Below are 22,894 nucleotides of genomic sequence, written 5' to 3'. Positions count from 1 at the left end.
AGCACGGCAAACAGTAAAACTTCATTATTTCCCACTGGAGAGCTTTCTTTCCAGCGGGGATGAGGGGGAGCGGAGCTGAGCAGGCTCTGGGCTAATAAGATTGCAGGGGGTGTGTTTAACCTACTTGCAAGAATGAACCATTTCCTGGCCCCTTAGAAGCTCCGTTTCCATGCAAACAATGGTTATACAAATGAAAAGCCTCTCCAGTCTCTTCATTAAAGCAGTGCCTCAAAGGACCAATCGCTACCTGAATCTCCTCCATTAGCCCAGAATGAGATACTATGTATATAAATGAAGATGTTTGAATTACAAAATGCCTTTTAAAGAGGGTGGATTATAAAAGTTTGGTCCTGACAAGCCTTCTGATTCCACTGCTTTATTTCTTTCACAAGAGATCTGAGGCCACACACCCTTCCCTTCCTCGCTTTGTCCCTCCCTCCCTCTCTCCCTCCTTCCCTTCCTCCACCCCCTTTTGCCTCCCTCCCTCTGGTTTCAAGGGGACAGAGAATGCCTCCACCAGGCAGGCCCCCGCGATTTCCCCCTGCTTGGGGGTGAGGGAGCTGGGTGGAGGAGTCACTGTCCATGGGATGGACAGCGATGTCACATGGAGAAGGCCCCTCCCCTGGGGGCTAATCCTGCTGGGAGAAGCAGCCCATCCCTCCCTCCCTCCCTCCCTCTCCCTTCCCTGCCCCTCTTCTCCCTCCCTCTCTCCCTTGCGCCTTTTTGGGTCAGGACCAGATCTGGGAAATCTTGAAATCAGACTGAGTTTAGGCTTAACTCTCCAGCGCATGGACATCAGGGGAAGGGAAAGTTTTAAGCTGGAAAAGGACAGGCCAGACTCACTGTGATAAGGTCACGCTGGCAGCAGGGTGGGGAGGGGACAGACTGGAGAGACCCAGGCAAGGAGAGGTGGCAAGTGCAAACAACAGTGGAAACTTCCGACAGAGCAGAGGCAGTGGAGTGGGCGGAAGGCTATGTCCACGCGTCACTTGTCCCACAATCCCCCCGCCCCCCAGAGAGGATTGGAAGGAGAGAGGGTCTAAATCCCTGCCCTCAACTGCCACGCGCACTCTACTCTCAGGGCAGCGATTTTCAGCGGGCGTGTGAGAATGTTTAAAACGTGCCGAATCTGACTGTTTATCAGGGGCACTGACCTCGTTTCTCTTAGACTGTCAAATTAAAAAATGACAAGAGCCGCCACAGCAATAGCCATCGGTGTGAATGAATCAAAATTATACCTATTTCTTTTGTCAGGTCGGCAAAAAAAAAAGCATATGTTTTTTCGGTGTGCCGCAGAATTTTAGTAATTGGTTTATGTGTGCCATGAGATAAAACAGGTTGAAAATCGCTGTCTTAGAGAAATCCCGTCGCCCCCACCCTCCTGCTGAGCCTCCTTATCCCTACTGCACACACAGTTCCAACAGGACTTGTTATTTGGGGTTAAAGCTCACTGCAAAAGGGGGGCAGCACTTGACTGAGAAGGAAGTGGGTGGGTGGGAGGCCGAGCTCTGTGTGTGAGAGACAACAACTCATAAAAGGCTGCCCTCGTACAATCCCTTTAGCAACAGTTGGACGGCGTCTTATAAAGTTAAACCTACGCCCAGCCTCCCACTCTTCGGTATTTACCAAGAACAGTGAAAGCATGTGCCCCCCACACAGACTGTCCCCACAGGCTCAGAGCACTGCCATTTGTCATCCCCCCACACAGAGGGCAACCCAAGCCTCCGTCGACACTGGCCAGGTAGACAGAAGTGGGTGGGTGCACACACGCGATGCTACTCAGCCGTAAGAGGGCCCAGCTATCGATCATGGCAACGCATGAACGAATCTCCCAGTGATGACGATAAGTGAATGAGACCAAGCCAAAGAGTACCTATTCTATGACTCATTGATAGAAATCCTAGGACACGTGATCTACAGGGGTTGGGGTGGGAGGGATTATAAAAGGACACAGGGAAACATTGGGGAGGTGATATGTTCATTATCTTGCCTGTGGCAGTGGTTTCAGTGGTGTATACATACGTCGACACTCCACAGATGTGTAAACTTTATGCAGTTTATTGTTTGTCAGTTATACCTCAAGAAAGCAATAAGCACATTTTTTTCGAAGGCAAGGATGCCGGGAGATGGATAGTGAGGGGCAAACCAACCTGACACATTGCACTGCCCCTAAGACGGGCAGGATGAGAGTGGTGTTTGCTATGACCTTGAATCTGAGGCCACTGAATGAGGGTCCGGCCTGCTTCCTCTTGCTGTTTAAAAGTATTGCCTTGTCTTCTTCCCTGCTGTATACTCAACACCCCAAACAGCGCCTGATACTAGGAGGGACTGAATCATTTGTTTCACATTTTTAATCCATTAGCAGTGTCGGGAGAGGAAACTGACAATGCCGGCAGCTCGCCAGGCTCTGTTCGAGGTGCATTTACATACGTTCCTCACGTTGGGCTTCAGTGCCCAGCAAAGTCGCCGACTGGTCCTTGATTCCCCAACAGCACAAGACGAGTAACTCACAGACCCACCCTGTGTCCTCCCAGCCCACCCTCTGCGCCCAAGCCCTCCACCTGGACCCACGAGAAGTGAGGACTCTTCCCCGTGGAAGACAGAGCTGGGGAAGGAACACACCCGAGGCTGTTAGGTCCAGTGGGTCTGGAGAATGTGAGCATGACTTGCTCAGCCAACCCCAGTCATCAGAACGAAGGGGCCCACTGGACAGACGCAGAGAAAGGGAATTTAGAAACAGAAAAGCCCGTCTTGTTTCTCCCAGCGGGAGGAAGCGGATGCTCTCCTTACCTGGAGAGTGGTGTGGCTCAGAATAGAAATGTGCTCAAGAGCAGTGGAGGCCAACTCGGGAACCAGAGCGCTCAAATGAATGGCTGGTGCAGGAGGGTGGCTGGTACAGGAGAGGGGCTGGTACAGGAGGGTGGCAGGTATAGTAGGGGGGATGGTACAGGAGGGGGGCTGGTACAGGAGGGGGGCTGGTGCAGGAGGGGGGCTGGTACAGGAGGGTGGCAGGAGCAGCGTGGGAGAGGGCCTCTGAAGACAGTGTGTGGGTCTGGCATCCACCGGGCTTGGTTTTGAATCATGGCCTCCACCTACTCACTCTGTGACCTCAGTCATGTTACCTCTGTTTTGGGTGCCTCAGTTTCCTCATCTATACAATAATCATCAGAACGAAGGGGCCCACTGGACAGACGCAGAGAAAGGGAATTTAGAAACAGAAAAGCCCGTCTTGTTTCTCCCAGCGGGAGGAAGCGGATGCTCTCCTTACCTGGAGGGTGGTGTGACTCAGAATAGAAATGTGCTCAAGAGCAGTGGAGGCCAACTCGGGAACCAGAGCGCTCAAATGAATGGCTGGTGCAGGAGGGTGGCAGGTACAGGAGGGGGGCTGGTACAGGAGGGTGGCAAGAACAGTGTGGGAGAGGGCACCCGAAGACAGTGTGTGGGTCTGGCATCCACCGGGCTTGGTTTTGAATCATGGCCTCCACCTACTCACTCTGTGACCTCAGTCATGTTACCTCTGTTTTGGGTGCCTCAGTTTCCTCATCTATACAATAAGCATAATAATATTATTATCACTACAGAATGCCTATTAAAGCATGACTTATATACCGTGTCATATAATAGGGTGGTTTCAAGGATCCAGTGAGATAGGGTAACATGCTTACTATACAAAGCCTCCCATTACAAATAGTCCTCCAAAAGCTCTCACCCCACAAGGCGAGTATTGTGATACCCATTTATCAGATGGAGAACCCAAAGCTCAGAGAAACCAAAGGACTCCATCCAACCACACACAGCTAGTCGGACCCAGGGCCCAGGGTGCCTGACAGTCTAACCAGGCTTAGGCTGCTCCCACTGCCATCATTTACACAGTGGGTGGCTGAGCACCTACCAGGTGACCAGGCTCACAGACAAGGGGCTCGTATGCTTCCCTGGAGGAGAGACAGATGGGTTAACGATGCAATGAGATGCAGCCCTGGGGAGGTGGAGAGGAACTCTGTTTGCACAGGGGTGGAGTCAGGGCAGCCTGCCTGGCAGAGGTGGCATCTGAATGTAGAGCTTACAGACCGCTTATGTGATTCTAGCCCATTGGACTCTCATGCCACACCAGCTCTGAGCTAAGTCCTTGAATCATTCCATAGAATCTTCTCAACTGTCTGATGGGATGGGATCAGAGATAGGCTTTGAAAAGATGGCTAGAGGCATGCTGTGTAGACAGAAAGGAAAAGTGGTCCAAGCAGAGGTAACAGCCTGGGCAAAGGCATGGAGGCAGGAGTCACATCCTCGGTAGCTATGCATCCACCTCCACCAAGGCTCAGCATGGGGCACAGCACCTAGTAGGCATACATGCTGTGCCGAGGGTGGGCAGCCCACAGCCCTGGCCCCAGGCCTGGCAGAAGCCCCCATGACCAGCCCTTGCATGGCCTCAGCTGAGCCACAGGGGCCACGAAGAGAGCCAATGGGGCCCCCGCCATCTCTGAGCCCAGCTTTTCAAAACCACAATTACTCACCCTTCAGAGCCGCTGTCAGTGTTGGTAAACTCCAGCCACTAACCTGCATTACACTGATCTCGCCAGAAACCTTTGCCGTTATTAATAGTTTATTGATCGCAGCCCATAGCTGATGAGAGTAGGCCTCCTCCCCAGCCCCCGCGGGGCCCTGCTATCTGCGAAGGCCTTCTATTCCGCATGCAGATCAATGCCACTCAAGTCTGGGGAAAAGGGGTCTCTGGGCCGCTTAATCCACTTTGGAAGGATAACGCTGAAGGCACCAGCTCAGATGAGGCACTGAGGCGGATTGGTCCAAATCAAAGCTGTGGCTTGGCGGCGGCTGGATCTGAAGATAAGAACTAGACTCTGCCTGGGGTGGGGAGGGGCTGGCCCTGGTTTCTGCACAGGGGGAGGCAGGGTTCTCCATGCTCACACTACAGCCACCACCCATCCATGTAACAAATATTGATTGAGGACCTACCATGATGATGAGCTCTGTGCAAGTCCTGGATACACTGGTAAACCAGACGGATGCAGACCCTGCCTTCATGGAGCTTACTGAGCATGGCCAGGAGGGGAGGGCATTTGAGAGTCGCAACATATCCGGTTAAGTTACAATTTAGAAAAATACTACTAAGCAGAGCTATGAGGAGACCTGCTGTATCAGTTAGCTATTGCTGCATAACAAGCGGTCCCAAACCTGGATGGTTTAAAGCGACAACCATGTATTATTGCTCATGAGGCTAGGGGTTGGCTAGGCACATTCCTGAATGTGACCTTAACTGGAAGGGCTGGGCCAATGGGGCCTCTCTCCATGTGCCCTCATCTTCCTTCAGAGTCTTGTTTTGGGGGCAGAAAAAGGGAGAAAGTGGGGGAGGTGGGGGTTCTTTTGAGACAAGTCACAGGGCCAAGCAGGGGAAAGAGACTCCACCCTTAGACAGGGGGAACTGCAACGCACATGGCAAGAAGCAGGGATAAGGGAGGCCACCCGTCCTGGCCATCGATGCCAGCAGTCTGCCCGCCCTCCCAGTCCAGGAGGTCACTGAGAACTGACCGCTGCTCTGTAACTTGAAGGCTGTGCCAGGGGAAGAAAATGCCATCTTCTCAGGAAAGGAGAATGTTGTCAGCAAACATGCTGAGTCATAAAGGGAATGTGGCTAAAGTCACCTGTGAGTGTCACCTCTGAGGGACCCCGATGGGATTCTGGGGCAGAAAAAGGAAAAGCTGGTGGCATCCAGGTAAAATCTGGAGTTGAGTTAGCAGTGACATGTCGACGTGGGTCTCTTACGCAGACGATGGCACTGCGGTCGTGTGAGGTGCCAACAGCGGGCGAAATTGGTGAGGGTGTGGGGCGCTCTCTAGTTTCTGTGCGGTTTTTCTGTAAACCTAAAATAACTCCAAAATAAAAAGTGTGCGTTTTAGAAAAAGAACTTGGCACCCAGGAGCGATGGAAAGAACACCCCTGTAGCTGGCGAAGGGGAGGCTGAAGTGTGGCTGGAGACCGCGTGTGCGGCCCTTCTTAGCCAAGATCAGGATCCTGGTCTTTATCCTGGAGCAGAGAGAAGCCTTTGAAGGGCGTTGGGTGGGGCAGTACCATGAACGCCATTTGCATTTGAGACCCTCTGGGTGCTGCCTGGAGAGCCGATCAGGAGGGAGATGGGCAGGGGCAGAAAGCCGGTTATCTGTCCTCCTCCCTGTCTCGGTGAGCAGCGATGTGCAGTGCAGGTGGGGGCAAGTGGATAGCGCAGGATCCATTTAGGAGGCCGAACCCCAGGGTGCGGTCCCTGACTGTGCCTGGGGAGAGAGAAATGGGGGAGATGAAGGATGGAGCCCTGCCGTGAGACTTAGACCATTTGTGAGGCCTGGGAAACCAGGAGAGGGAACATCTGAGGCGGGAGAGCAGCTGCGTAAGATGCTGCCTTCCTCATACAGCACCCACCCAGGTGTCCCCTGAGCTGTCTTCTGCACCATCTGCGTCATGTCACCCACACGTGTCACCCAGACATACTGCTTATGTTACTGTCGCCTGAGCATGTCATCATCGTAGCGATTGCCTAAACGTGTCACCTGTGTCGCTAGCACATAAGCACATCTGCGCAGATCACCAATGCGGCGGCTACCTGAACATGCCCACCTGCGTGTCAACCATGTCATTATCCTCTGATTACATCATCCGGGTGCCTTCCAGCCACACAGGTCCCCCGAGCCAGTTTCTTTGCAGAGCAGGCACCGGAGCGTGTCGCCTGCACACCTGTCGCCCACGCCGTCGCTTAGGCAGTAGCCTCGATCCCTGACACCTATGAGTGTCACCTAAACATGTCGCTTGTGGTGACTGTCACTGTCAGCAGTGCCCCCTGGGGAGGGAGGCTATTTTTTTTTTTTCAGTCTAGAGTTACTAACAAAGAAAACACTTCCCGGAGGGGAGAGAGAGCTCCCTGCTGCTTCCAGGTCACTGTGCTCCCTGAGAGCCCAGGGAGGGAGGAGAGGGAGGCCGCGTCCTCCACCCCGTTTCCCTGATGAAAAGCTCCCTGTTCTTTAAGTCTTTCATGACAGTCGGTGGACCAGATGTCAACCTCTGTATATTCTATGTAAATGAAGGTGTTTGCTTATGCTAATGTGGGCTGGGTGGTGGGAGGAAGGGGAGCTGGATCCGCTCAATGAGACAGCAGCCATGGAAATCCAGGCTGGGGCCCAGGTGTGGGGTGGCGAGGGGGAAGTGGGGGGGGGGTAGTGAATCATAGGAAATGGAGCTGGAAGACAAAAACGGGGGGTACAGCAGAAACAAGAGGAGGAAGGCGTAAATCTGAGGTTAGATTGCTCAGCAGAAGCAGATGGGGGAGAGAGAGGCTAAGCCGGGAACCGTGGAAAATGTGTCCGCCATGGGTGGGAGCGAAGAACTGGACTGAGGAGCCTCCCTTCTCCGGGTGGCAGGGCTGGGACGGACACCCCGAGCCTGTGCTCTTAGCCACTGCCCCCCAGGGGGGCTCTCCAACGGGACTGTTGGGCCAGTTTAATGGGCTCGGCATTTACTAGGTGTTTGTAAGTTTGAGCTTCTTCCCCCACTTTCCTGCTGCAGCGTGAGAACCTCTAAGAGCCAATCACGTGACCCCACTTCTAAGCTGGGGCCAGAATAGACCCCCTTTTGGCTGCGAGACTGGACCCAGATAAGGTTGGAATTGGCAGGAGGACACACAGATTTCCTGATGTAGCCGCTAGTGGCCTCTAACTCCAGGTCAGGCTCTCAGGGCATCGCAGGATGAAGGGACGGCAGGGGACAGTGCCTCTCCACTCAAGGCCACTTTTGTGCCTACAGAGGTCTGGCCGGGACTGCGTCTAATTTAATCCTCACTGAGATCCTGGGAAGTATCAGCCCCATATTTTAGATGAGAGAACGGAGGCTCAGAGAGAGACAGGGGTCTCCCACGCAGGAGTGAGGAGAGAGCCGCCCTGCCGGCATTTTCCACAGGGAGAGAGAACCGAGTAGCAGCCCATTCTTAGCACACCCTGAAGAAGGATCTAGAACAGTGATGGCGAACCTTTTGAGCTCGGTGTGTCAGCATTTTGAAAAACCCTAACTTAACTCTGGTGCCGTGTCACATATATAAATTTTTTGATATTTGCAACCATAGTAAAACAAAGACTTATATTTTTGATATTTATTTTATATATTTAAATGCCATTTAACAAAGAAAAATCAACCAAAAAAATGAGTTCGAGTGTCACCTCTGACACACGTGTCATAGGTTTGCCATCACTGATCTAGAACAAGGATCATCAAACTACAGCCTGTGGGCCAAATCCAGCTGTTGTTGTTTTTTAACAGCCTGTGAACTAGAATGTATTTTCCTTTTTTTTTTTTTCCAATGATGGGAAATAGCAAAAACAGAAGATTTCAGGGCACAAGAAAGTATTTGAAATTCAAATGTCAATGGCAATAAATGAAGTTTTATTGGAACACAGCCACACTGATTTGCCCAGGCCCTGTCTGTAGCTGCTTTTACTCTACACGGACAGAGACTGTAAAAGCAACAAAGCCTAAAATATTTACTCTCTGGACTGTTAGAGGAGTAAGGTTTGAATGGGTCTCTCCTGTCCCCACGGGTCACCTCCTCCGAGAGGCCCTCCTGACGACCTGGGGCAGAAGCCGCTGCTCCCTCTGTGCTCAATTGGCCCACCCTTTCCCACGAGATTGGGAGCGATGATCGGCTGCCCTCCCTCCTCGTCCACGGGGGCGGGGGCTCCTTGAAGACAAGAATTCTACTGCGTTTCTCCTCAAATCCCCAGATCTGGGCATAAAGTGACAGTAGGGCAGCGTTCAAATTCCCACCTTAGCTCGTGTTAGCCACTTTGTCCCCCTTACAGCCTCAGTTTCCACGTTTATGAGATGGGAATGACAATCCGTACATGCAGGGCGGCCACGGAGGCGATGCGCTAGGTCGCAGTTCTGAGCCTGTGCCACACACCAGGTGCCTCGGACCCATGTCATCCCCAGGCCCCTCGGGTGGGCACCCCTGCCGTCCAGTTCATGAAGCCGAAAGGAGCACAGATTTAATTCGGCTGAACACAGCCTCACCCCCGCCCTCGGAAGCACTGAGCACAGGCCGCATACAGTCGGCGTTCCATAAATGTGGCTCCTCCTCTCAGCCCAGCAGGCGCGACCATGATCCAAGAGCGTTTGCTCAGCGAAGGCTGAACAGTGGGGCTTGGGGGTGGCGCCTTTCAGCCCCAGATCACGGGCCCTCACCCTGCTGCTCTGCCTCCCCCAGGCTGCCCGAGGTCCGCGTCTCGGACAACGGTCCCTACGAGTGCCACGTGGGCATCTACGACCGCGCCACGAGGGAGAAGGTGGTCCTGGCATCGGGCAACATCTTCCTCAACGTCATGGGTGAGTGCAGGGCCTCGGCCCCGGCATCCCAGTGAGGAGCTGTGTGTGTGTGTGCGTGCACACACGTGTGTGCGTGTGTGCATGTGTGTGCCTGGGTGCGCGCGCTCACATGCACATACACCGAGGGGCTGTCCCGGGCACCACCTGCTAAAATGCCTGTTGTGCTGGCAGCAGGCCTTCTCCTTTCCCACCCTTGACCTTGAGGTGTGACTGGTGTGTTCTTGCCTCTGAGGGTTTCCTCTCTGGACCCCCTTCCTCTATCAGCACTGACACCCTGACCTCATGAAGACAGAGCTGCCCTCACCACTGGGCCCTCACGGGCCGGGCACCTTGGAGGGGCTCTGACACGTGGATGGGAACAAATGGAGCTGGGGGAGAAGTCAGAGCCTCCCACAGGTCAGCGGCTGTCGCGGTCTCCGGGTCTCAGTTGTCCCTTCTGTTAGATGGGGCAGGATGCAGGAAGAATGGATCCTCATGAACCACGCAGATGCGGGCTCTGTAAGCCAGTGAGGACTCAGGGAGGGAGGTACAGGGCACTGTGGGAGCAGCTGCGAGGGCACCTTTCCCAAGCCGAAGCCAAGAGCCACGTTCATAGAAACACCCGTGGGGAAGTTCAGTGGAAAGCGCTCCTCGGGGAGGACAACCCAGGGGGTCCGAGACATCGTCTCGGCGGGATGCACACCTGCTGCAGGAAGAACGATTCTGACCCGGCCGCGTGCTCCTCCCTGGACCTCCCAAGCCTTTGCGCATCAAGGGGCGAAGTAGAAAGCACACTGGACTGCATGTCCGGGCTCCTGGGTTCTGGGCCTGGCTCTGTGCCTCCATTTCTAATTCACAAAGTGGGGGTGCTAATGCTCAGGCCTGTCTCTGGCTGCCTGTGCCCCCCCTAATCAGTATCCCCATCTGTAAAAACAAGGGTCTTGCGCCCAGTGGTGGCCGAAGCCCCTTCAGCACGGATGTCCTGCCTCCAGAAGGCTAGGGTCGTGGTCTCAGCTCTGGGCTCCAGTGTCCCCCATTTTCTTATCAAATGGTATTTATCAGGGAAACAAAGCTTGCGGGGCGCGAGCAATCAATGGAAGCATAAAGGCGCCGTGGAAAGCCGCGGCTTCAGGGGAAATTGAAAACCTCCAAAGGCCAGACCTCCAGGAGGACATTGATTCTCATGATGGCAGCAGGTGGAGCGCTCTGGCCTCCAGCGGGGCAGGAGGAGGCATGGCCTCCTGGCTCAGCACCGGCTGGGAGGGGGAGGGAAAGGCTGGGATGGGGAGGGGAGGAGGGGGTGCAGCATGAGGGGGTTTCTGTAAAGACCTCCTATCATCCAGCGGCCACGCCAGCTGCGAGGCAGGCACTGTACTGTGCCTATTGCGCAGACCTGGGCTCAGAGAATGGAGTGGCTTGGCCAAGGGTGGGAGGATTAAATGAGATAATCCGCAGAACAGAATGCTCTGAGCTCAGGCCAATTTCCAGCGTTCAATATATAGTGTCTCTTTATAGTATCAGCCAATCATAATCATGTCAGCAAAAATCAGGCACAATTAGGAGAAAAGTTGTGCCACCCTCTCCTCCACCTCCATGGCTCCTTTAAATATGTGTCAAGGCAGGTTTCAAACATTAAACTCTCCTCATTGTTTTGGCCTGTTGGTGACATTGCGTCACACACACACACACACACACACCCTACCTCCTAGCGAGTGGGGTCTCCTTTGTGCCCCGGGGGATCCAGAGGACCATGGCAGCCAACAGTGGTGCAGGATGGCCCCGCCCCTGGCTAATTTGGGGGTCAAAGGGAAGCTCCCCAGGACAGTGGGGAGATGGGGAGCCAGGCACAGCCCAGGGCCCCACATGCATTGTCGGCTCCGAGCAGTTCTGCTGCAGAGCCCGGCTTCCCAGTCTGCCCTCACCGAGTGTGCATCCGGCACATCCTAACGCGCTGTTTCCAGAGGCCTCTGGGTAGAGATCAAAATTCGAGAGTGGCTGTAATTTCACGCCTATAACAGCCCCGCTATATGGTGGGGAAAGACATTTGGGAGCCCCATGGGGGACACCGAGGGTTCGTGCCGCACGCCGTCATTAAAATGTTTTTATCCGAGCTGCAGATAAATCGTAAGCCAATTTCAAAGCTGCATGCTGGGCCCCGGGAACGCATTACACACAGTCACAGGAGCATGGCCAAGGCTCTTCTTGGGGTGCAGGGCATGTGGGAGAGCATGTTCAGGGTGCGATGTTACAATCAATTAAACGTGGCAAGGCCCAGACAGCTCCACCCTGTGCCACCAGAAGACCAAAGCACAGGGCTTCTGAGCCACCGTCACGGGGCAGAGCTGTCACCACCGAGGGGGCTCTTCCAACCCACAGCTGACATTCAAGGCCACGTCCAGCCAAACACGGATCTGTGTGCCCAGCACTGGGTGCTGAATGTCAACCCACAGTTAACCGTGTGACCTTCACGAAAGCCCTCGGAGGCAGGCATGGTCACCCCCGTTTTACCGATGAGGGAGCAGAGGCTCTGAAATTTCCCGGGGCTCACCCATGTGAGTGACAGTCCCACCAGGCAACTCTGAACTCCCAAGGGAACCATCCCTACCTTTCGTCACTCAAACACCAGAAAGCGATGGGCGGTGGGAGGTGGGGTGCAGAGTGGAGAGAGAGGGGGCCTTACCTGGGTAGGACCGAGGCCTCACTAGGAGCATTTGGCTTTCCGAAACTCAGACAGTCAGGTGGGGCTCCTTTTCCATTGGGCCTGTAGGAGTCTGGGAGGACAACGAGCCGTGCCCCAGTCCCCATGGCTGTGCCCCTTCTCCCATCCTCTGAGACCCAGGGCCCCTCTCAATCCCTCTGAAAGGAGCACTGGACCAGGAGTCCAGCAGCCCTGAGTCCAAATCCAGATAGGTTTCCATTTGTGGCAAGGATGGTCTGGTATTGAACATCCTTTCTAGGAAAGACAAGATCAGAATGTCTTTTCTGTGAAAACATTAGAATAGGCCCCTCTGAGCGTGGTTACACCTACAAAGACCCTAGTTCCAAGTCAGGCCACGCCAACAGGCACTGGGGGTTAGGGCTTCAACAAATCTTTTCTGGGGAAAACAATTCAGCCAACACCAGGAACTGGGCCAGGAGGGAGCCGAGCAGGAGCCGCTGTCTGACTCTGAATCCCACACTCGCTGCTCCCAGCCACAGGGGTCTCCCTCCATTGAGCATTTACTAATACGCCAGGCACTGTGCTAAGCTCCTCATAAGTTAGCTTAATGAGCCGGCACAACAGCTCCATTAGGCGGGCACACCATTCCCCCTTTGCCAGATAAGGAAGCCCAGAGGTGCTACCGCCTGCCTAGGCCACCCCGGCGCTGGTGGCGGGGCAGGGGTAGTGCCTCAACCACATGTCACCTCTCTGCTCTACCGGAAGTCGCAAAGTATCGATCGGCATTAGTAAAACGTCCCATCTCAGGATTCCTGCCTCTCTTCTGCAGGCTTCCAAGTGAGGTTGGCACATGAAGGTAGAATTTTGGAACCTGAGGCTGCAGTGGCACCGAAGCACATCATATGCTTCCCAAACCTGGGGCCAGGGGACACAGCACCCACCCCCGAAACAGTTGTTATGAACCCTGCATAGCTGGGGTTTTCCCAGGGTATTTTACTGATTTTTAAAAAAATTGATTTCAGAGAGGAAGGGAGAGGGAGAGAGAGATAGAAACATCAATGATAAGAGAGAATCATTGATTGGCTGCCTCCTGCACACCCCTACTGGGGATGGAGTCTGCAACCCAGGCATGTGCCCTTGACTGGAATCGAACCCAGGACCCTTCAGTCCGCAGGCTGACACTCTATCCACTGAGCCAAACCAGCTAGGGCATTTTTTTTTTACTGGGTTTTTATTAAGTACATCTGGTGGTCCCCCGGCCCCGTGTTTTCTTTTTAAAATAACTTGTTTTATTGAGATAGAATTCACATACTCCAATCATTTAGAGTATACAACCCAGTGGTTTTCAGCATATTCAGAGTTGTGCGACCACTTTTAGGAGGTTTTCATTGCCCCAAAGAAGCCCTGTACCCATTAGCCGTTGCCCTCCACCCCATATCCCCTCCCCCTCCCCCCAGTCCTAGGCAAACACTAACCTGCTATCGGCCTCTGTGGATTTGCCTGGACATTTCATGTTCATGGGGTTACACAATGTGTGCTCTTTTGTGCCTTCCATCACTTCGTATAATGTCCTTGAGGTGCGTCCATACTGGAGCGTGTATCACACTTCATTCCTGTCTGAGGCTGAGGAATAGTCTGCGTATGTCGGACGACCTTCTATTTGTCCATTCACCAGCCGATGGCCAGGGGGTTGTTTCCACTCTGGGGCTATTGTGAATAGTTGTGCTCTGAGCATTCATGTTCAAGATTTTGCATCAACATATATTTTTAATTTCCTTGCAAAGTGGCATTTTGATTTGCTTTTCCGCGATGGCCAATGACGTTGAGTGACTTTTTGTGCGCTTCTTGGCCATTTGGATATCTGCTTTGGAGAAATGTCTCCAGATCCTTTGCTCATTTTCGGTTCAGTTATTTGTCTTTTTATCATTAAGCTGCAAGAGTTTTTTATTCCAGATATAAGCGCCTCCTCATCAGATATATAATTTGCATACATTTCACCCCATCTCGAGTTATCATCTCACTTTCTTGATGGTGTCCTTGAAGGGAAAACGGTTTTCACTTTGATGAAGTCCAGTTTATGTATTCCTTTGTTTGTGCGTTTGATGATCTATCTAAGGAGGCGTTTTTGGACCCAAGGTCACGATTTGTTCCTGATGTCCTGCCAGCGGTCTTTGCAGTCTGCACTCCCGCATTGAGGTTGGTGGCCTATCTCGAGCTGGTTTCTGTGTGTGGCTGAGAGAGGAGCGGCCTCCGTGAACTGCAGGTGGATATCCGATGGTCCCGGCACCAGTTCGGGAACAGGCGCTTGGTTCCCTGTTGGAGTGTCTTGGCATCCTTGCTGAGAGGCAATGGACTGTGAATGTGAGGGTTTATTTCTGGACTCTCTGTTCTATTCCCTTGATCTGCATGTCCATCTTTCTGCACTTCTGCTGCTTTCTAAAGCCATCTGGCCTCCTCCAGTCTGGCCCAGTCGCTCCCCTGCTGTGCGCCTGTGGCCAAGGAGTCCGCAAGAGGTCCCCCTGCAGCAGTCCCTCCAGCTCCCCCATTGCAAGAATCTCGCCCTGGGGCTGGTGAGCGCTCCCAGGGGGAGACTACAGGCTGCGGAGAGGCGGGGAGGGGGATGGCAGGCTGAGCCCACTTTCAGGAGACCAGGCCAAAACCTAGGATTTCCAGAGACCTGCTTTCGAAGACCAGATTCTTGACTTCGAGTCTCTGGACTCCCAGCCCAGTGCTCCTCTCTAGAAAAAGGAGCCCATTCCCAGAACCAGTGAATGGAGGGTTGAGGACCCCTCTTGACTGGGAAGCAGAGATGTCTATGGCTCCTCGTGGGGTGGGGAGAGCTGAGGTCTGAGGGTCCACCCTGTGCCCTCCAAGGCCTGGCGGTGCTCCCACAGGCCTGAGCGAAGCAGAAGGGACACAACTCTGAGTCTCTGAAGGGTGCCTGTGGGAAAGGGGGCTTCCATTGCAGGCCGCCCTTCCAAGGAGCCTGCCTGAGCGCAGGGCAGCTTGGGGGATGCGAGTCTCCCAGGCAGAACCAGCGGTTGCAGGTGCACATGGCCACCCAGGGGGCAAGTGGGGTCCCTGGAGGGAGGCGGCTTGAATGAGAATCCCTGGAGGTCCGCAGGCAGGGTCGCTGGGAGGCAAGATTGAGAGCCACCACCAGCGTCCTCAGAGCCCAGGACGCCTGCTGGGTGGGAAATGATCAGCTCCCTCCCCTGTCTGGGAGCCTGAGCACTTGAGCCCCCTGCTGGGCTCCAACTAATTACGTGAACTGGCCCCAGGCGACTGTAGTGGCCACAGGCTCCAGAGAGCCTGTCAGGAGGAGGAGTGGGCGGGTTAGGATCCGGGCCTCAGCTGCAGAGGAGCCCAGGGCACTGAGGGGCAGAGGGTGCAAGCGCCACCTCCCACCCAGGAGCCCCTGGGTCCTGAGGACCAGGCCCCCTTGCCCCACCCCTCCCCACCCCCCAGCAACAGGCTGGGCAGGCCCACCTTCCAGCCCTCTTCTCTCCCCGCCCTCCTTCCACCCACCCTGGGTGCTGGCAGCCTGTGCCCCGGCTCTCCCACGCTGGAAGGCAGGCGGTAGTGGCCACATGAAGAATTGTCCCTCTACCCAGGGCAGTTGGCTGGACACAGCACTTCCTTGGAGAGTTGAGGACTGGTTCAGGGTCTGAACCTTGCATTCAGCCATGAATTTTAAACCCCGTTTGCTACGACCAGTAATAAAAGCGGCAAATGTTTATTGCACGTTGACTATCCACCAGGCACGGTTCTATTTTGCACCTGTCAACACATTTAATTGTCATAACAGCCCTCTAAGGTAGGGCCTGCTGCCACCTTCCCTGTTTGCAGTGTGAAAACAGGGATGTTAACAAACGTGCCCAAGGGCACAGGTCCAGTGAGGATGGGGTCAGGGTTCCAACCCAGGCAGGGGGGCTCCAGAGCCTCTGGACCTGACCATTGTGCACACTGGTTGGTAAGCCCCCTGAGCCTCAGTTTCTCTATTTACTAAGTGGGGGTGGGGGTGTTACAGTCAATCCTCCCTGTTGGGGCACGAGAGGTGAAGGCCTGTGTCCCCAGCTCTCAGTGAGCTGACGAAAAGGGTATCTGTTCTTCCTTCCCACCCGTTCTGCCCTAACCTTCACCCTGTCAGGGACAGCAGGACTCAGAATGGGTGCCAAGCTGCAGGAAGGGCCCAGTGGGAGACCTCTACGCCAGGCGGACCCCTCTGTCCTCCCACCCTGGCCATGGAGCAGAGGCCTGAGTCCCACCCCACCTCCCCCACAGTCTGGCTGTGCCTCTTCCTCTCCAAGCCTCAGTTTCCTCATCTGGAAACTGCGGGGGGCGGGGGGGGGTTGGGAATGAAGGTCCGTGCTTCGTAGAGCTGTTGTAAGAGAGATGGTGCGGAGAGAAAGGCCCGGGGCGGGGCGGGCAGTTAGAGAGAGACAGGAGCCAGCCCGGGGCTCGGGCAATAGAGGCGAAACATGCCAGGTGTTCCCAGACAGAAGCCAGAGGACATGGGGACCAATTGAAAAGATGGGAGCAGATGTGGAGGACATGGCAGGAGCTGGCAGGAGACAGTCCCCTGAGAAGGTGCCAATGAAACGGTGTGATCTCACTCGGCAGAGGTGACTACTGAAGAGGGGCCACGGGGTACAGTCCCGAGGACCTCTGCAGGCCTCCCCTCACCAGCCAGGGCTCCTGAGGGGGGCAGCTGGCTGGGCAGAAGGGGCATGAGACAGATGGCTGGGCTGGGCTGCCAGAGGAGGGCTGCGGCCCCGTGACCGAGGCCCGAGTGGCCAGGGTCTTCCCAATTGGACATAAGAGCATCTTTACAGACTGGGCATGGCTGTGCTGAGTGCCGGGGCCTGGCCTGGCCAGGGACCTGGGGACAGGCTGCCCACTCTGCCCGCCTGCCTGCCCACAGGTCCCCAGCTAGCAGAGGTCACCGGCTGAGAGCCAGTTCAGAGAGGGGCCGGACAGATGGGTTGGGCGCTCAGAGGAACACTTTGGAGCTAACTGGGTCATCTACCAAGGACGGCCACTTCCCAGCTTCAGCCCCAAAGGCCCGAGCCTGCTAACTGCCTCCTGGACAGCTTCTAGAATCCTCCTTCCCTCCCTCTCTGAACACAGCCCTGCAAAGTAGGAATGCCCTTGACCGATGCCCACTGTGTGCTCAGCAACAGGCCCCCCAGTCCTCCCTGTGCTGCCGCACCAACAGTGGGCAAACTCCAACTCTCAGAGAGGCCAGGGAGCAGGCCCGGCCTCCCACAGCAGTGGGCGGCTGCGATTTGAGCTCAGGTCTGCTGGGAGCCAGAGCCCTCGATTCTCCCACTGCACGGAGCTGCCAGGAAGAGGGAGGGACCCTGTTCCTCTCCAGGCGTGGGGCAATGTGGCAGCCAGATGGACCGTCACCAGAGACAGGGATCCCCTCAACCAGCAGCTGCTCCTCCCAGCACAATCAGCATGATCAATAGCCCCATTTTACAGAAAAGAAAACTGAGTCTGCTAATAAAGAGAAGCCTAGAGTATGAACCTGACTGTTCTCTGGTTGCCACTCTCCCTCCGTGGGAACCTGAGGCCCTGAGTTGGGGGTGCAGACCAGACTTCCATAGCACTTGTGCACTTGGGCGTGATTTGGATCCTCTCTGACTCAAGTCTGTGGCTGGAGGGAGCGGGCAGCTCATAAAAGCAACAGGCGTTGTTCCCGGGGCCACAGAGAGGACCAGCCCCTCTCTGAGGAAGACCATCTGATCACGCTTACAATTCTTGATTCAACCAATATTTAGCAGCACCTACTGTGTGCCTGCTCTGGGGGAAGGACTGAGGGAAATTCCTTCAATAGGGGACAGCCAGGACACATGATGATAGTGGCGAGTTTTGCAGTTACAGGGTGCCAAACATTGCTCCAAGCACTTTAAATATATTCATTTAGTCCGCACTCCTCTAGGAGGTACGTATTTCTATTTTTACACGTGAGAAAACTGAGGCCCAGAGAGGTTGAGTCACTTGCCCAAGGTCACACAGCAAGTGAGTGGCAGAGCTGGTTTTTAAACGCAGACTGCCTGGCTAGAGAGCCTCTCTACAGCCTCTCGTGGAACGGCCCATCGTGCCCTGCTGAGCCGAGCTGTGGAGGTTCATCTGCTCCCTGGAATTGTCTAGGCAGGTGTCGGCAGCCCCCAAGGCCCTCACCAGCTCCTGGACCTTCTGTGTCTCACAGACCAGGACTCGCCTCCTGTTCAGGGCTGCCTCCCCCCACCTCCTTCCCACCCCTGCAGGCTCCAGTCTCCTGGCCCCACCAGAGCAGGCCTGCAGGTGCCTCGTTAAACCTTGACAAGTGTTAGGTCAGTGCTATGCTTTATCCTCTCCACCGCTGGGAGCTGGATTTAGTGTCTCCGGCAGAAGGTGAGCCTCCCCTCCCCAGGACGGGGCCCTTAATTACAAGTGATATGTGGCTGTTGAAACGTCAGTGCCTCGGGCCCAGCCATTTCAGGAGCAGGCATGAGGCTGAGGCTACAGGTGTGAACAGAGCTGTGTCAGGAGCCGGAGCAGGGACAGGGCAACCGTGCCTGCTGCCTATAGAGTAGACACTTGGGGGTGGGGGGGGGGGCGGGACACAAGGAATCCCACTGCCTCACGTGCAAAAGGGGAAACTGAGACCCAGAGCACACTCCAAGTTGGCTTGGCCTGGGAGTCAGCAGTCCTGTCTCTGCTGCCAGCAGTCGTGCACCCCTGGACTCAGTTTCCCCATCCGTGCATGAGGAGGCAGCACCGTGTCACTCCCTAGGAATGACAATCTTAATAACAATTTTAATAACAGTGACACTCTCAATAACAAAAAGCTAGTTCCGATCAGGCACTCATCATGTGTCAGGCACGGCACTAAGTTCTTGGGGAGCCTTCTCGTGTTTAATGCTCACGGCAGCCGGTGGGAGAGTGAATGTGGTTATGCCCATTTCACAGAGGAGGACACTGAGGCTCAGAGAGATGAAGCCACTTGGCCAGGATCACATGGTTAGTGAGTGACTGAGTGGAGAGCCTCCGCTGCTCTCTCTGAATGCAGGGCCTGGGGATGAGCAGGATGTAAGACCAGTGTCTGCCCGGAGGCGTCCCTGGGAGGTGGGAGACAGAGAGGGGCACAAGTTCCCAGAGTCCAGGGAAGGAAAGCAAGGTGCTGAGTTGAGGTTTGCAGGGGTCATTGGGGGGTGGATTTGCTCAGTGAGTGTCCTCCTCTGCACCCTGAGTCTGGGACCCACTGGGTCCCCAGGGACGCAGGGGTCAGGGTGGGGGTGAGGGGTGGAGAGATGACTTCATCACCCTCTCCACTTACTGGTGGTCACTCTGGGGAGGGTTCCGTGGTGCTGGACTGGGGGATTCCTGGTCTTCTCCAGTTCTCAAGTCTACTGCTCTGTGCGAGGAGGGCCGAGGGTTCAAGGTTAGAGAGGAGGAAGACCTTCTGACCAGTGTGAGGCCGCGAGGCTGGTCAGCAGAGGAGGGCCCGGCTCTCCCTGATGGGGAGCCTCAGGAGTTGGGGTCACTATTCTGATGGGCCTGGGGAGTCTGCGCTGAGGCTCATCAGCAGAGTGACCAGTGTCCCTGGCGTGAGGAACTCCTCCCCCAAAAGCCCTTTCTCCGCGGCTCCTCCCCTCCACCCTCTCCTCGCCCCTGGAAATTGCTTTATGAGACGTAAGCAACAAGAAAGATTTACTTGCCCTCTGACTCGGAAATCAATCTTGAAATGCTGACAGGACGGGAAACGCTCTGGCCACAGAGCCCTCTGGGAAATATCCTGCTGGAAGGGAGGCTCTGAGCGGGGGGCGGGGGGCAGGGGTTGGGGCTCTGCTGTGAGGTTGGCAGGGTGGTCCCTGCCATGTACTCAGTCCTCATGAGTGCCCCACATGAGACAGGCACTCGAGGGGGCGAGGCCCAGAAAGCTAGCAACTGCCCAAGGTTCATACCACCTGTGAACACACGGGCAATGACCTTGGGGCCAGGTGTCCCAGGCCCTGGGTAGGAAAGGTCAGAGGTAAGTCCTTCTCTGAGCCCAGAACACCGAGGCCCGGTGTTTAGGGGGTCACCATTCTGCTGGAAGGGACAGAAGTTTTCCAGGGTTGGGGGGTAGAGGGAGAGGGTGGGGTCCTGCCAGAGCCTTCAAGCCTTCTGAAGGGTTGGGCAGGGTAGGTAGAGCAGCCCTGAACTTGAACTTGAGCAGGGAGCACTTGACCTGGGTGCCACTGCCACTTGCCAGGTCTCAAACATGCTTCTTCACTTGCTCCGGCCTCCCAGGCTTCTGCAGGCTTCCGGAGGCTTCTTTCATAAAACTACAAGCACAGCACCTGGTAAAACCACCCATGTGTGTAACATATCCCTCTGGGATCCATTGAAAACATCCCCCAAATAGCCAACCTTGCTGCTATTTAAAACGGATTCATGTCACACCCCATAGATTTCATTTCTGCAGAAATGGCACCCATCTGGGCCTGAACACACTTGCTCTATTGCCACATAAACGACAATGGCCAGCCTCACTCGGTGGCCACAGACAGGTAGTCAGTCTCTAGCCAGCAAACCCCAGGTGCAGGGTAGATGCATATGGGACTGGCAGCCTAGGAGGCCAATCAGAAAACTGGGAACATTGACAAACAGCCAATGAAGGCGTGAGCAGAAAGTTGCCCGGCTGGGAGGGCGGGGCTTTGGGGATTTGAAGTCCTTTGACCCAATCAGTGCAGAGAGTCTCTGGAGCGCTCTGCCCATGACCCCTTTTAGAGAGGCCTGGAGAATCAGAGAGGTCTGTCTTCCCTGAGCCTTCCCCACCCAGTCAGTAATAATGTCCACTACTGTTCACTGAGCACCTACCCTGGACCAAGCCCTTAGTTCACATAACACCAGTGAGGCTTGCTATCTCCAATACAGAGGTGACCAGATGGCATCTTTCCAAAGTCAAGGTAGTGGTTCACACGCTGAACTTGCACTAGAATCTCCTGGAAGGCCTGTTAAAACCCGGGTGGCTGGATACCACCCTACCTTACCCCCAGGTTGAGGTTTCTGGTTCAGCAGGTCTGGAATGGGGCTCAAGAATTTGCATTCCTAACCAGCTCCCGAGGAAGGCTGCTGCTGCTGGCCCAGGGCCACACTTTGAGAACCACCAGATCAAAGTCTAGAAAATAGGTCTAGAACCGATCCAGATCCTCACTGAACCTGCGGCCCAATCTCCCCTAAGAGAACCACCAGATCAAAGTCTAGAAAATAGGTCTAGAACACCGATCCAGATCCTCACAGAACCTGCGGCCCAGTCTCCCCTAAGAGTGTGGGTGTGTGTGGGTGTGTGTGCATGCACACGCGTGTGGGTGTGGGTGTGGGTGTGGGTGTGGGTGTGTGAGTGCGCGCGTGCCCACAGGGTTTTATTTCTTCAGCAGTAACCTGAGTAGAGTACTGCTCTGCCCAGCCTTACTGACTCCCTGCCTAGCACAGCATGCTGCCCCCCCTCCAGCACCCGCCCTGCTCCCCCGGAGCAGTCAGCCAGAGCCTCCGTTGGGCTGTTAATTTTATCTTTCACCGCTGCCAACGCACAACAGCTGGCAGGGGAGGGGCGAGGTAGGTGAGTGGGTGCTTGCAGCCAGCTCCCCGTGGAGTGGGAGGCAATGGATGGATCATGCCCGCAGCCACAGGGCTCCCTCGTGACCCCCTCGCCACTCATACAGGCCCCCATCTAGCACGGAGGGTCCTGGGCAGCCGCCACCCGCACTAGCATGACCTAGACCCCAGGTCCCCACCCCGCTATTGCATCAGCACAAGGCTACCCACTGCTGTCAAGCCGGAGGGGGCGGGGGCCCCCCCGCTCAGCAGCTGCCACAGTAAAGGGCCCGTTGCAGCCATATAAGCACAGACGCTGCGTTTATCTCTCTTGTCACTGATGGCGGCTCCATTTGGGGGCTTTTTGTCAGGTTTTTTTCCCCTTGGCTGCTGTTATTACTCAGTTCAATATTTAATTTTCCCATAAACCAAGGAGTTGTGCTTTTTCTCTCTCTTTCTTGCTGGAGTCGCACCCCCACTGTGGGATCTGCCTCCTCCAGCTCCTGCCGGGAGACGGGGGCCTGGGCCGGAGGTTTCAGTCCTTCCAAACTGGGCAGGAACTGGAGGGCAGGACCCTGGGTCCCGCCCCTCAATGCCTCCACTTATTCACCTGACAGATATTTACTGAGTAAATTCTAGTGTTTCAGGCCTTGGGATTCGACCGTAGACAAAAAGAGCTTCTGCCCTCGTGGTCTTACATTCCTAGTGCGGGGACATTGGAGAAAAAGACAAGTGTGCAGACCAATGCATGAAGCAATTATACACCCTTTATGACGGCCTCTATGAAGAAATAACAAAGTGCTGGGGCAGACGATAACAGGGACCCTAGCTTAGGTTGTGGGGTGACGCTTGAAAGATGAGCAGGACCCAGCCATGCAAAAAGCTGAATGAAGGACTTCAGGCAGAGGAAGCAACAGATGCAAAGGCCCTGGGGTTGGAACAATCTTAGGATGTTCATGGACCCGTCAAAGAATCTCATTGTGTTTGGAGCATGGTGATGTGGGGAAGATCAAGACAAGGCTAGATATGGGGGCAGGGCCCGCAGCATGCAGGGTCTTGTGGGATTCCTTCCACCCACAGACTGCATACGTGCCTGTGCTGGAAAAATGAAAGAAGGGAAACAAACAGGAACTGAAATTGAATTCCTGTGTGGTGGGCCTGCACTAGCTCTGAGGTTATAGAGGAAGGACAAAGCTCCAACCTTCAGGACCCAGGACAGATAGCACCTATGAGTATGACAAGAGTAGGATGCTCCCAGAACCTGGGGGATAAGCCCTTCATGAGTCTGGCAAAGTCCTGGAAGACTGCCTG

General features: G+C 55.0%; 1 protein-coding gene across 1 annotated transcript in view; it reads left to right on the top strand.

Annotated features, from left to right (window-relative positions):
- Positions 1-22,894, top strand: part of LOC102249031 (immunoglobulin superfamily member 21) — a 72,334-nt gene that overhangs the window by 33,890 nt on the left and 15,550 nt on the right. Inside the window, exon 3 of the mRNA XM_005867871.2 lies at positions 9,257-9,375. Within this exon, the coding sequence (XP_005867933.2) occupies positions 9,257-9,375 (119 nt within the window). The remainder of the gene's footprint in view (positions 1-9,256; positions 9,376-22,894) is intronic.

This window comes from Myotis brandtii, unplaced genomic scaffold (genome assembly GCF_000412655.1).
Source record: "Myotis brandtii unplaced genomic scaffold, ASM41265v1 scaffold2527, whole genome shotgun sequence".
Classification (NCBI taxonomy): domain Eukaryota; kingdom Metazoa; phylum Chordata; class Mammalia; order Chiroptera; family Vespertilionidae; genus Myotis; species Myotis brandtii.
This window is presented reverse-complemented; position numbering and strand designations above follow the sequence as displayed.